The 14,803-nt window shown below is 58.3% G+C and overlaps 1 protein-coding gene across 1 annotated transcript in view; it reads right to left on the bottom strand.

Moving 5' to 3' along the window:
• The window catches only part of RGS3 (regulator of G protein signaling 3), a 97,517-nt gene extending 82,940 nt beyond the window's left edge, over positions 1 to 14,577 (bottom strand). Inside the window, exons 1-4 of the mRNA XM_026059765.1 lie at positions 14,499 to 14,577; positions 13,996 to 14,132; positions 12,963 to 13,066; positions 9,412 to 9,561 (exon numbers count right to left, since the gene is read on the bottom strand). Coding sequence (XP_025915550.1) covers positions 9,412 to 9,561; positions 12,963 to 12,993 — 181 coding nt within the window. The 5' untranslated portion in view covers positions 12,994 to 13,066; positions 13,996 to 14,132; positions 14,499 to 14,577. The remainder of the gene's footprint in view (positions 1 to 9,411; positions 9,562 to 12,962; positions 13,067 to 13,995; positions 14,133 to 14,498) is intronic.
• Positions 14,578 to 14,803: the final 226 nt, after the last annotated feature.

The following is a 14,803-nucleotide window of genomic DNA, read 5'->3' as shown; positions in this document are numbered from 1 at the left end:
CAGGAGGGAGACGGGGAGCACCAAGCTGGCAAAACAGTTGCTGCAAGATGAATTAGCCTCTTGCCAACGGGTGCAGCATGCTCAAGTCCTCCCCCCAGCCTGCCCCAGAACAGACCTGGCTTCCCCTTTGCCTCCCACCTGCACTCCCATGCAGGGAAGGGGCTGTCACCTCTGGAGAAGGTGACAACGGGCCAAGCTACAGACTGCCTGGATGAATGCCAAGGACAACGGGGGCTTTCAGTGGCAGGAACATGCCAGCGCCGGGTCAGCCAAGGCTGGCCCCACTCCGGGAGGCCGGGGCCGCAGCGCTAACCCGCTTTCGTCCCTCCGCTGCTGGGGACTTGTTCCACGCACGTCTCCTTCCTGCTTTCCCAGAAGCATGCCTCATCTGTCCAGACTGGTTTGGGAAACCAGTGGGAAAGCCTTGAAAATCCCTTCGCTGATCGTCATGTCCACAAACAGCTTGACCAGCACTATAAACCAGCAAGGACACAGTGACAAGGGCTAAGGCAAAACTGCTCGTAACACACCCAGTCCACCAGGAACACACGGAGAGATGGCCCTGGTAGGCTGAGTTTGCTGGCGATCCCAGGTACCTGCCTGTGGAGGACTCCATGCATGAGCAGACAATCACCTAAAACCAGGAGTCAGCACTTGGTTTAATCTCAGATTAAACAAGAATGGCTTAATTTATGGTTTCTGGCACCGAACAAATGTCAAGTGGCCAGCAAGGCCAGGAGCAGCCAAGCCCCTGGGGAAGAGCAAGGTTCCACCATCCCACGGCCCCTCCACTGCAGAGTCCAGGCCAGGCTTGGACTGGCCAGACCCCCAGCTCCCGGTGACGCAGCCAGGGCCAGACAACAACAGTGCCAAGAGCTTTTTGATTGAGAAGCCAGCAGCTGCGAGGTGTTGGGGGGCTTTCAGCTCCAGGCATCRCTGGCTCAGGTTGTCACAGCTAAGTTTCTCACAAACATGAGACCCCGTCCTGCGCCTCAGCCGTGGGAACAGCACGTCCGCAGGAGCACATGCAGYCTAGTAGTGATGGTGCTCAGACCTGGGATTGCCCCTCGACTCCGTGGCAGTGGKGTAAGACACTATTGCCTGGGCTCTCCAAGTGCTCACTCCATTCCCATAGAAGACCCTCGACCAGCACAGCCCAACCCAACTAGCAACGAGCACGGCCTCACCACCCCTCATCTCCCCTGGGTCGTTAGATGATGGCACGGGACAGCCTTGAGGAGCTACATGAACAAAACATGGCTTTGCAGCTGGTCTGGCCACAGAGCAGCAGGACCTTAGAATGGAGATCCCTGGCCCCCAACACACTGACTCACCCGCAGCCGTCTGCCAAGCTGGGAGGCAGGGCCTGCGCCTGCCTGCCCGGGGCACCCAGCTCCCGGCTGCCCAGGCACCCCAAGCCTTGCAGGGGACCCACCACCCAGCATCATCACAAGCAGAGTGAGGAGCACGGCAAAGAGATCAARCACAGGACAGCTCCAAGAGCCTGGAGGTCAGATGTGCCCACCACGACCCCAAAGCCACCGCAGTGTTTTCAATTCCAATCCTGTGTTTCCAAAAGCCGATCCTGGGCTGAGGGCCAGACTGGGAACTGCCTGGCAACAGGAACAGAATCAGACTGATCAAAACGTGGAAGCTAGAGGCACAGCCTGGACCGCCCGTGCCTACGCAACCCGCTAGATCCATCACAGCCCAGACTGAGTTTGTTGCAGGAGTCCCAGCCCATCCCAAGCACATGATGGTGCCTTGAAGAGGTGGGAAAGGGTGGGAAGAGGGAACAAGGGACAAGCCAGGCACCCATCAAGCACCTCCAGCTCTGGGTGACAAAAAGGAGAGAGGAAATCGCATTATGTCAGCCTGCACTTGTGCAAAAGCATGAAGAGAAGAGCAAGGGAGGAGACACTGCTTCCAATCCCAACCAGCAAGAGACAGGGCTGTCAGCTCCAGAACGGCTGTTACGGAAGAGCCGTTCACAACACTGCCTCCATTTACCCGCAAGCAGCAGAGGCTCTGCCCCAAGGTGGTACGTCACATTGGAAGCAGATCTGGGGCATGGACCTAGGAGTCCTAGCAAGGACTGTGCTGAAAGCTCAAAGGCTCCCACCTTTGCCGGGCAGCCGGGGCAAAGGGGTGGGCAAGCAGCCAGTGCTCCCCCGTGCATCGTGGGGCCGTGCAGGGGGGCCGCGATTCCCGGAGACCAGTGCCACCCTGCAGGGTAATGCCACACGGGTCAACTCGCAGGAAACGGCCATGTGACAGCAGCCCATTCCTCGCCAGACGGAAACGCAGAGGCCCAGCAAGATGAAAGGAGCTGATGGCAGGAAGAAAAAGCCTTCAGTGCAGCAGGAGTGAGGTCGGAGAGGTTTGCAGGGCTGCTCCTGGCAGGAAAGGCCATGCCTATCCTTAGCATCAACAGGGCAAGAGAGCAGATCTCGGTGAGCGCACAGGGGGGTCCACTTCCCACCACAGCCCCCCCCCMCCCAGGGCAGAGAATAAACCAGAAGAGCAAGAGAACTCAAAGTGCCAAGATCTGAGGTGAGAGAGAGAAGCATCCCAAAGAAGCCTTTGGCTGGTGGCAGGCAAGTAACCCCCTGCAAACGCTGTGGCCACAGCTGCAGAAGGCTACACAGCTCACAGCCCTCTCCACCTACAGGTGATGGGCTTCAGCAGAGCCGAGAATGAAATCCAGCTCTTGCACAGCTCCAAACCCAACCTGCAGTTCCCACCGCTTTGCAGAATGCCCATGCCAGATCCTCGGGTTCCCAGCTCTTATCTGGAAGTGCAACTTGTGCTTTTTGGCACTGCCTGGACCTGTCTGCAGGCAGCTGATTCCCAGCAGTGAAGAGCCAAGCGGTCACAGCCCCTGCTCCAGAGGCCAGCGCCTGGGAGGGCCGCACACGCAACCCCCTGCTCAGCCAGGCTGTGGGTCCTTGGACAGAAGCTCTGCTCTGCCAGTTAAGTTACAGTTATAGTTACATATCTACACTTCTAGGCACTCACGACCCTCCATCAGCCCTAAAATCTACCCACAACATTCAGACTGGCAAAAAGACTCGGCCAACGGCGGTTCCCAGAGTCTAAGTGAAAAGCTGCTGGGGTGCAGAGTGGGCTGCACCGGGCCGGCAGCCCCCGGCTCGCTGGCCCTGCTCGGGCATGGAGGACTCTGCCCCTCCGAACGCCTTCCCAGGAGGGTTTCCTGGGAAACACCRCCTGGCCACGTGCCAGCCTGAACACCGGGGGCAGATTTGAGAAGCGATGCAGAGCCTGAGATCTGTGCAATTGTTTTGGAGCAACCCAAAACCAGACGTCCCCAAATGCTACTAGCGAATGTAAAATATCACTGTGTAGTAGGCACAGTGCAAAGCTGTATACCCCACTTTCACTTTTTTCCAACTTACAAAAACCAACAAAAAGCAAACTAAATACATTTGTACACATCATCTACAAACATCTAAAGGTTGTTTCAAATTCAAAAACAACGCCGCATTTTGCAAAAGACACASCCAAGGACTTGGGTTTGCTGAGGAGGATTTCCTATGGGATTGTTCAACCTGAAACAATTCAAAGAACTCGCATCTCATTTTTCACCCCCTAAAAGCTTTGACGAAAGATTTTTTCAAAGCTCTCYCCAGCTCACACGTGTGTCCATGTGTGCATCCATGTGTACGTGTGCAGATGCATGTGGTTATGTGCATGCATACGCGCGCAAATGAGAAAGAGGGGATAAAGCCGAGAGCCAGACTCCCTCAGGTGGGGTAAAAGCAGGGCAGCTCTATCGAGGCCCAAATCGATTTACAACAGTGAGAATATCGCCCCCAGTTTTATCGTGCCACCAGAGTCACCCCAGCCTTTTGAAMCCAGGCTTTAACCCTTCTGCTATCTTCAGATCTCTGATGCTGTGGGAACAACCTCCTTGTTCCACTATTAGCATTTAACAACCATTACAGCACGAAAGCAAAATGCTCCGGTCTAACCAAGCATGACGAGGAGTCAGGCCAGTAATGAATGGGCCCCAGGGAGGAGAAAGGAAGCTTTTGTGCTGGGTAATTCGGGGGGAGGAAGCTCCTACGATCAACCCCGGCCTGGGAGCGGCTGGGGCCGCTCAGCTCCCCAGGCAGCACATGGGATCAAGGCTTCTGCCTAGCAAGCGCCGGCCGAGCGACCGTGGCCTCACGCATCACGTATATTTTTGCTTTTGGGGGTTTTAGCTGTGCGGTGCCCGCRGTCCCTCCGTGGCAGGCTACATCAACCCCAAACAAAAGAGGGCAGGGAGAAAACGGGAAGTTTTGCCTTTTTCAGAAGCACCAAAGACTGGCACCCAGGAGAAGTGGATTTGGGAATATCTGTGCCCCCCCATGCACACTGCAGGGAAAAAGTCTTCTGCTTCCCACGAGGAACAGATGACGATTCTYTCTTAATGCCCTTGCAACAGACTCTCCCAAGCATCTGCAAAGCACATGAAGGGTTAAAAGCTACTGCACCCCCCCCCAGCACACCCCAGCCAGGCTGCCGGACCCCAAAGGGGTCCCGGCACGCTCAGGTCGGGGCTGCGCTCCTTGGCTTTGCAGCGATTCAAACATTTTTCCGGGGCCGGGAGCAGAGAGTGAAGCTGTTGTCAGAAGGGCCCAGTCCAGCCCGAGCTGGTGGAGRGGATTTCCTAAGCAACCTTCTGCCCTTGGACAGGGCTGCTCAGCGGCAGCGGTCATGTTTTCTCAGGTAAGTGGAGCACTAGGCTTCTTCCAGATCCGGGCGGGCAGAAACACAACCCCCTCGTGCTCTGAGCACGGAGAAGAGCCGGCTTTATTTAGATCATTCAGCCTAGCAGGACAAGCTTCTAGGCTGCACTCCCACCCTCGCCTTCCAAAAGCGGAGGGTCAGAGAAACATCGTCCCCAGGTTTGCCCCCTTCGATGAAGTCCTAAGATGAATCAAGAGCAACATCTACGGCGGAGAGGCACTAGCACTTCCCCAGCACGGCTTGTCCAGGTCACCCGCGTTCAATAAAAATGAACATAAATGAAAACAGGTACAGAGAARGGCCAAAGGGAGATGAAGCAGCAGACAGCCCGTCTCACAACAGCACCCACGTGCCCAAACCTTTGCGTTAACATCACCMAGTCCCTCCAGGCGCTCCTTTTGTTGGAGCAGCGCTGGGTCCGACAGCAGGAGCTGTGCTGGCAYGGCACCGGGCCCCCGGAGGGCTCAGCAGAACGGCAGCCAAGAGGGCACCCAGGCCCCATCCACCCGGACCCCACAGGGCTAGGGGAGAGAGAGGCGATTTAAGCTGAGGAACGAGGCTGGCACAAGGAGACCAAGGATAAACCGGGGATTAACAAGCACAAGCTGGTAATCAAACAGGTTCCCACCCATGACAGCACATTTGCTGGGCTAAGGGATGGGATGCACGAATGGCGTCTGCTGGGACCAGACTCAGCAGGCAGGAAAATCTCTTCCCAGCTGATGACCTTACGGCAGATAAAAACTTGGGTTTCTGCTCCTTAAAATGCTTTTCTGTTTCTTTGTGGAAAACACAGGCTTTGCGTAGGCCAGGGCAGCCAAGCACCACTGGTGCACGCAGCAGGGTGTTTCTATGCCAAAAGGGGAGCGCTTYGCAGAGGACATTAGTGCTGGATAACGGCCCGGGTGGGGGGTCCCCAGGGGCACAAGGCAGGGCACCTTGAGCAGATCAGCATCTACAACTGCTTGTCACTCCTGACCTCAGACCCTGGCACCAGCTGGTCTGAAGGCCCTCTCCTTGGTCACCCATACCGAGACGCCTGTGCYGGCCTTGCCATGCCACTGCTCCCCTGCTCAGAGGATGCAAAGCCACATCTCACCGGTGATGGACAGCCAACGATGGAAGTGGTTGCTGCAGAGAGGACGTGTGGCTCGTGTTTGGTTAYAGATGCAAGAGGCATTGCAAAACTCACATTATTTGGCACACAAAGTCCTGGAGATAAAGATGGGAAGATTTTAGCTTCCAGGCTAGCCTGAGAAGTTGGACACTAGAGGGCCAACAACAAAGACCAAGCAGCATTAGCAGTCTTTAACTGCCTTGGGCTGCAGTTAGGCCTGACTCACACTGTGCCAACCCTGCACAACACAATCTCTTGTCCCCTCCTGGTCTGGGCTGGGCCTGGCAAGGAGGGACCATCGCGGGAAGCTGGAAAGAGCAGMGTCCCCGGCTGCCCAGGGCAGGGATGCCCCGCTCCACTCACATAACCCCTCTCTGCTCCCAGCAACCTCTATAACAGAGATGGTGCATGACTTTCTGCACTGCTCATCCCCCAAAACGGGAAAAAGCTTTGAAAGAAAACTCTGCTTCTTTTGAAGGAGCTCAGAGCTACCAGTGCCGAGTGCAGCCTCAAGGAAGGGCACCCAGCTCCCCCCGGTGCAAGACAGATGCTGACACAACCGTGATGGCCATCGCACACCTCCGGTCTGCGCAGCCTGGCTTGGCAGCGCTACGCAAAACYGCCAGCAACGCGGGAACCGCCTGGCTCCTCCTGGTGCCACTCACAGGCAGGATGGGCACGTTTGGGGCGCTCTGGGGACCCCAGGGCAATATCTGGCCCAACGCTGGGGTACCCCTGACCATGCCCACGATGCCACCTTGCCCTCAGGGCYACACAACGCCAGCCCAGTGCTGATCCCCTCCGTGCTGCCCTCACCCACCCAAGACAAGGTGAAAAGCCTACAGGCTCCTTGCTCAGACCCGGGGCAGAGCAGAGACCGAGGAAGGGAAAGTCCTGCCCAGAAGCCAATGGTCCCCCAAGCAGGACCTGCTGGGGAATAAAAATGAGCCCATGTGCCCAGTGGTCCAAAAGAGCAGAGACGTCACCCTGTACCTGGATAACACCTCTCCCCACAACAGTGCTGCTGGCCCCGATCCCAAGGGACGGCGCTACAGCAGCATAAGCGAAGGCCACCACGTTTGCTGCCAAATTCACCTGCTCGCAGGATGGGCGTATGGGCTCGTGGCCACTGCTGGTCTGGCTCCAGCTCACAGAGCCAAGCCACCATGGCCCACGGGCTTCCYGCAGCTCCCCGGCAAGGCCGAGGCATCCACAAAAAAGCCCACGAGGAGCAGAGAAGGAAAGAGCGGGGGCCGCGGTGCTGGCCAGCCCTACAGAGCAATCCCAGCTCGTGCCCATCCCGGGGGCAAAGCAACCTGCACGTCCAGCGCCCGAGCGACCGCCACGGCACGTCTCGGTGGCTCTGGTTTCAGGGCGCTCTCCGGCTCGCCTGCCTGCCCGAGCCGCGTATTATTCCAGCTCAGCCAGGCAGAAGCGAGCAGGCTGCCGCTCAGCGAAAACGCCTTCGGCTCGCAGCGCCGTCGCTTCGGCCCGCAACATGCCGGCGGGCACCCCGCKCACCCCGTGCCGCCCGCAGCCCCAGGCCCCCCGCTTACCGAAGGTGGTGAGGTAGAAAGAAGCCCCCAGCGGGTGAGCCTGACGGGTGCAGAGCGAGACTCTGTGCACGCTGCCGGCCTCCATGGCAGGGCAGCGCTAATTAAGCGGTAATTGGAGTCCTCCCTGCCCGGCCCCGGGGAAGCCGAGCAGCCGTTGAAGCCGGCAGGCCGTGAGTGACAGGCAGCCGGCGCAGCCGGGTTTCCAAGGGCCGYGCGTCCAACGGCCGCACGTTCGAACGGCGCGGCTCCCATTGGCCCCGCGGATTTGAACGGCGACCGCACCTGCCTGAGCAAACAGGCCTGGCCCCGCGCGCCACCGCCGTCGCCACGCGCGGGGACGCGGCCGGCGCTCTGCCCTCCCCTGCAGCCACCCTGCCCCGCGGGCCGCGCCGTCTCCCTGCCGCCCGGCTCCTGCGCGGGGAACGAGCTCCCAGGGAAGGGGSCAAACCTTGCGACGGTCCCTCTCCTCCGCAGATGTGCCGGTGTGYGAGTAATTCCCACGACCGTTAGAGCCGTGAGGTTTGCTAGCGCGCGCAAGGGCTCCGCGTGCGCTCAGCCGCCCRGGGACCCGTTCCACCAGCACAACAGGGGACAGCAGCATTTACAGCTATTGGGGGAAATTATCACAGGCAAGGAAAGGGGGCAGGATTATTCGGCGGAGCACGAGCCAAAGAGGGAAGGGGCGGCAGGGCGCATTACTGCTCGGCTGACACGGGACAAGGGAAGAGGCAAACAGCCTGGCGGTGTCGCAGGGGGCCGCTCCGCAAGCCCCCGCAGCAGCCCTTCCTCTCCCTCAGGAGCCAGCGAGGCGCCCACCAGCTCCGGACACTGGGTCGCAGCTTACCAGGAGGCATCCGGAAGCAAGCACAAGCTCTAGGGAACACAGAGGAAAGAGATGGAGCGTGTTTCTCCAGGATAACAAACCAAAGGGTTGCAGCCCTATAAAAGGGGAGAGGCTGCTGCAAAGGGGAGGAAATCGAGCTGTTCRCCCTTCCCCTGGCAGTGGAGGAGCGAACCCACGCTCAAAGCTCAGAGATGCTCAACTGTTCCCGCAGATCTGGCCTTTCTCCCAGGAAAAAAAATCCAGACTAGATCCACAGCCCTGTCCACCGCTGCCGCATAGCAGGAAGGCCGAGCCATGATGTTAGGGTGTTTCGGGGGCTCTGCAGCCAGGGGCAGGCCACCCCYGCGGCCAGCAACACCTGCTCCATCGCTCCCCTCGAAAGGGAAAGAGGCCACGCGCAGCAAGAGCTGGGCTGCAGCGTGTCCCTGAAGCGAGCGCAGTCGCAGGCAGCCCTGACGCCATCGCTCCCCGCTGCCGCTCACATCACACCCAGCGCAAATTCACAGGCACCTGGAGCCTAATCCCCCAAACCAGGGATGCCAGGTCCCACCGGGAACGAGTTCCTGCRTAAGCCAAGCCCAGCAGAGGCAAAGAGCCGTCCCAACAGCCACAGCAGAGCTATGCGCGCAGCAGAAGGGGTTTTGCCGTTGACCCCTGGCCATGGTGAAGTCGGAGGAGGMTGGGTGCTGCCAGGGCGAGAGCGTCTCTGCTCCACACCAGCTGCCGGAGGGGTAAATGCCACAAGGGTGTCTGCTCATACGTGCTACGCACAGGACATGTGTAAGGGGCCTGTGCTGAGCCCCATGAGGATTTTCGGGGTATGAACAGCGGAGCCACAGGTGCCACTGCCCTGGGTCCAAGCAGAGGAGGGCGACAGGAGAAGAACTCAGCCCCAAGAGGTGAAGGTTGGAGAGAGACAAGGCAGCCAGCACGGGGTCTCAGCAGCACGYGCTGCCTTGCCGCTAGCTGAAGTGATTATTAATACACTGGGCATCACAGGGGTGGAAGAGAACAAAACCTCCTGCAAACTGCAGGGTGCTGCCTGTCACCCCTCCCCACAGTCACCCCTCTGCACGCTCCTGGCCCGGGCTGGCCCGGGGGTCGCCCACAGCCCCACTCGCACACCCATCCCCGCTTACCTTTCCCTTTCACTCGCGCGTGGCTGATCTTCCTCCTGCTCACCAGCRGCCTCCTCTGCTTCTGCAGGGAGGATTGCAGAGCTCCGCATCGCCCCTTCGGCGGGGAGGACACCCGCTCCGGCTCCAGCGACCAGGGACTCTGCCCTGTGCCTGCCAGAGAAAAGAAGAGCTGAGAACAGAGGAAGATGGATGTGGAAGGACAGGTTGCTGGGACGCAGGGGACATCGCAGGCTCTCTGGCACCCTCGGTTCTAGCTGCCTCGTGGGTACTGCCCCCACCCTGCCCCCAGCCTTCCCCGGGGCACCACGCCGCCAAGTCTCCTGCACTGAGCTTTCTCTGGCCAGCTCGGTACAAACGTGGCACGTGCTGGCAGCCTGGCACACCTCCACCACGCCACAACCCTGCTGCGCGGAGAAAGGAGAGGAGCGACAGCACCCGCTACAGCCAGCGTCACGCCGGAACGGGGACTCGTGTCCGGACGGGGTCACAGCTGTCTCAGCTGCAGCCTCTGCTGTGGCCCTTTGCATGCCGTGCACCAAGCGCATCCCAGAAGCTCAGCCCAAGCATGGTTTATCTTTGATTATATCCCTTTAAAGCAGGCTAGCAGCCCTGCRGGGGCTTCGCTAGCACCCAAGCTGTCCCAGGCTCTGGAGACGCTGCCCTGCCGGTGTCGGGTGTTGGAGAGGTCCTGCAAGGCTCTCGCTTGGATTCGGCACCCGGCCCACGACCTGCCGAAGCACCCGGGCTCAGAGAGGAGGAATCGGATGGTTTCCTCGTGGCCAGCACCCGGCAGAGGGCACACCGCCCCCAGCCTGCCCTCCTCGCTCACGGCCTCACACCACCATCCCTGCACGGACCATCGCACAACCTGCCGTGGGAAAACGCCAGCAGAAGGAACAGGGAGGGCAGGAATGAGGGATGCTCTCTGGCCAGCCCAATTCATCGTGGCCAAGAGACACCTATTGTACCGCTGCCGTAAATCACATCCCTTTGGGCGCCGGGAGGAGAGACACATAACGACACGTTATTCTCCGAAGGTCTCCAGACAAAGAGCTCGGCTCCGTTCGGGCTGCCCGCCTCCGCGGCGCTCGGCCTTACCCTTGGCAACCGGCAGGAGCCCCGAGGAGATCCCTGGCCAAGCAGCCAGCTAATGCCACCCGTTGCTTTTCTTGCCTCCCAGGACTTTCTGCTGACACATCCCACGCAAAACTCCTTCCCCACGGTGAGAAGGGGCCGGAGTTGAGTCTACACAGGCTGCACGAGAGTCACCTTCCTGCTCTGGGAACCATCTCCATCCCCATCAACGCGGCATTGCTGGAGACTCCTGCACCCGGAGGACGGCGCAGCCCAGGGGAAGGGGCGCCAGGCACCRGCCACAGGCAAGAGCTGTCAGGAGGGGAGGCTGCCGGCAGGACTCGGGGCCTGGGCAGCCCTCCTGCCGCTTGGCCTTTCAGCAGCAACATCTGGGAGCCCAGCGTCTGCCCCCGTCACCTCCAGCTGCAGGGACCCGAGCCCAGGGTGGGCTGCAGAGGGAGCCCCTACCAAAGCCAGGATTCATTCGTTAGTGGCTGCTTGTTCGTTTAGCAACGGAGTGGTCTTTGCAGCTCTAATTAAAATGCAGGGGACAGCTCTCAGCAGCTCCGGCCTGTCTGTCCCTTCCTGTGATCCTGCTGGATTTGAGTGCAGGGGAAAGATGGATCCCCTCTTCCCAGCGAGGCTGACACTGTCAGAGCCTGGGAGGGGAGCAGGAGATGCAGATGCCTGGTGACAGCGGTCCAGACTACAGAAACAGCCAGCAACTAAACGCTCTTGGTGGCAATCTGGCTGCCACATGGTCCCATAGCTCCCAGTGCTGCAGCAGGTCCAGCTTCAGCCCCAAAAAGCTTATCTGAGTTGTAACAAGCCGAAACTTGGAGATGTCACATCCTCCAACAGGTCTGCTCATGGGCAGAGGAGCCCTGGACACAGCCAGGTCCTGCTCATGGAGCCAGGGAAGGGATGAACTCCTTCATGCCTCGCAGGCAGCAGTGCCGGAGGACTCGGGAGAGGATCTGAATCATGTGTGTTTTATGTTACAGAATATCACAGGAGCTCTCCCACTCTTCCAGCCGGGGGAATCTGGGGACTCTCCATCATCCCAGCCCCGGGCTCTGCGGAGCAACCTCACGGAGGCTCCAAACACCTTTCTTACAGCTGTGTCTAACAGCAAGATCGCAGATGGAGGTCCTCCAAAGAGATGCCCCTGCCTTGGGTCACAGTCAGTGCTACCGTCACCCCGTGCAGAAGGGTTGAGGAAGGGTCCTGCTGCCGTCCCCCCATCACCGCATCCCCCAGAAGCTGTCAGAGCATCACACACACCAGATCACAGGCAAATGGCATCAAAGCCCCATCCATGGCTATCAGGAGCCGGCACACACATGGGACAGGCACTACTTGGGGACACAGAGCAATTTCTAAGTGAAATCAGCACTTCAAAACATCCCTCCCTTCCGGCTTTTGAAAAACTCTTCCCCTCATTTTGTTCAGCTGAATCCGTTTGCTGACATTCCTAGTGATCTCCATCTCCCACCCATCAAACTAAGGGTTTGCCCCAGCAAATTTACTAGCACCTGGAAAAATAAAATAATAATAAAATATCCAGCCTGGGATCACATGTTTCAGTACGCAGCATCCCGAGCTATCGATGACCAGCACAACACATCCCGACCCACGGGATGTTCAACACCAAGCAGTCCTACCAGGGCAGCAAGCAAGGGAGCCACTCTGCGGTCCCACACATCCCAAATGTCTTTCGGCATGGGCAGACTGTGTACCTGGATGAAAGGCCCTGTCCTTGCCTCCTTCACAGCATGTCCCCATGGCGGCAACCAGACCACAGCCTGGATTGCTCCTCTGGTGCTGCCAAGCCTGCAGCTCTCCCCGGCACACCGCCACACACCCAGCAAGCGGCAAGATGCGTCTCACATGCCACCCCTGTCTCCTAGGAACTCCTCCGGCTTGCACAAAGCCTCCCCTCGCCATTTCTTTATTGCAAAACAGTTTTAAGAGGAGAAAGGAGGGACGAATGCCACAGTTACAAAAAGTACTGTCTCTTCAAAGCAGCCAGTCCCACAGGTTTGGGTGAGGGAATCCCGTTAGAAAGGGCTTTTGCCCCATTAAAAAATAATAGAAAAGGTAAAGAGTTTCTGGGATTCTGGGGATCCAAGGCCACGGGAGTCCCAYGCACCCTCCTCCCAGAGAGCTCGGAGATCACCAGCTGTGAAAATCAGCCCTAGCTCTCAAACGCAGCAGGCTCCAGCCCTCCCTGCCCCGCAGCACAAGGCGCCGGTGGAGAGCCCCGAGGCCTGCCACCAGCAAYGCGAGCCTGCAGGCAGCTGGGCATCTCCGACACCCCGTGAAGGGTGTGCAGGAGATACGGTCCTTCACCACCTCCAAGTGCCAGGATCTGGTTCAGTGGTGATAACTGGGCACCTGCACAGTTGTAATTCATCCTTCACCCAGGAGACAGAGCAGTACTGCAAACTAAGAGGAAAGATCACCCAAGCACTCACGCGTCAGCCCTGGCTCTCCCAGCTGCTCCATGAGTCCCACACGCAGGATGGTCACTCGCTCCGGCAATGTCCAAGCACCGGCGTCCTGYGCTCACGCCTTTGACCTTGACACCACGGAAGAAGAGGCACAAAACCTGGTATATAAATGCCCCAAAAGAGCAGAGCTCCAGTACTAGAAGGTTATAAATTAAATTGCGTGCCCAGAGGAGACGGTGGAGYTGCACGCGCAGCAGCCCCTCTCTCTGCAGGCTCCCAACAGCAAGGTTGAGACTCTTCAGCTTCCCTCTTAACATTTAATCTCCTGGGGACTGACCTTAACCTGCAGTTTCTACTTGAGTCTCCAGCAGACTGCACACTCAGCCGGTTGGCTTGGGAGTTAATGACTTTCTTTTAAAATTTAACACAGTTCTGCGTTACAGATTTCAGTTTGCCAGCATTAGGATCTGCCTTTGGCTGGGTATTCAAATCCAAACACGCGTGCTTAGACAGTTAGTCCAAGCAAAAGGACACAAAACCACAAGGCTGAAGCTTGCTTCGACTAGAAACTAAATCAGGTTGTACTGACTGGGAAAAACTACCTCGCTTCCCAAATGAAAAGTGGATTTTTAGGAAGAGAATAGGTTTGGGCTATTTTGGGCAATCCTGTGGGCAGATTTATTATTAGCAAAGTCTGCCGCACGGGGCAGACACAGAAAAACTCAGCACTTTGCCAGCAGTGAGATTGCTGCAGCTTCTCCCCTSGAGTCAACAGCGAGCATCGCTGGTACTGGGCACAGGTGGGGTGCTCCTGCCCCCAGCACCACCTCTGTGACAAGCACAGCTGAATTCATCCCTGAAAAAGCCAAGGAGGAATCCAGCAGAGCCACAGGCTGGCTGACGACTAAATCTCTTTCCCACTTGGGACCCTGGAAAGGTTTCCCCTGCTGCAAGGGCCTCTTCAGAAACCTCATACCCGTTCAGATCCCAGAGCCCGCGCGTCCCGCTGAAGCCCAAATCCCCGTGCCAGGCGCAGCACCCGCCGCAGCATCCCCACCGTGCCCCGGYGCGATCCTCGCTGCCGCTTTGCCAAATCACAGCCCCGTCTGCTCGCACCGCAGGCAGGTTTGCAAGGCAGATGCATCCCGGGCTCCAAGCACCTGCAAAACTGCATCTCGCAGCAGGATGCCAACCCTGTGCAAGAGTTTAAACTGACGTTGATCCAACGTTAACAAATTCCTCGTGAGCTGCTCTTGCCCACTGCCCAAACACACACGCTGCCCTTTCCCTCTGCAGCATTTCCCATCCAGCAAGGGGTATCCATCTCCCAAATCAAATTACAGCCGGCTCAGGACATCCAAGCCTGGAGCATCCCAGCAGCGACAGTCACCTCCCAGCTGCTGCGGTTCTGCACCCTCCACCGTCCTCCTCCAACAGCAATTTACAGCTCTATAATCTTTTATAAACCAGCATGCAAAGGTCCAAGCAAGACAGGTAACACCCACCTCCCTCACAGCCCCTCTCCATGAGCAATATTCAGCAGCAACACTTGACGCTCACCTGCAAACAGCCAAGTCCAGGCAGCTCCCAGCCTTGGGAACTGCCCTTTCCAAGGAGCTCTTGCCAGCATAAAGCTACGGGGCGCTTCTCGTAGACGGAGATAAATATACTCTCCTGCTTCAAACCACGTTGGGTAGGTGTCCAGAGCCTTTGAAGGGGTGAGGGAGGAGACCACAAGGGCCCCACTTCCAAGTTGGGATAAATCCTCCCTTCACTGCAATCGTTTTGGGGGTAGCCAGAGAGTAAAATCTCCCTGCCAGGAACGTTGTGCTCTGGAGACCTCAGACATTCGCCTTCCCCATCAC

Source organism: Apteryx rowi, unplaced genomic scaffold (assembly GCF_003343035.1).
Source record: "Apteryx rowi isolate R43461 unplaced genomic scaffold, aptRow1 scaffold_16, whole genome shotgun sequence".
Lineage (NCBI taxonomy): Eukaryota > Metazoa > Chordata > Aves > Apterygiformes > Apterygidae > Apteryx > Apteryx rowi.
This window is presented reverse-complemented; position numbering and strand designations above follow the sequence as displayed.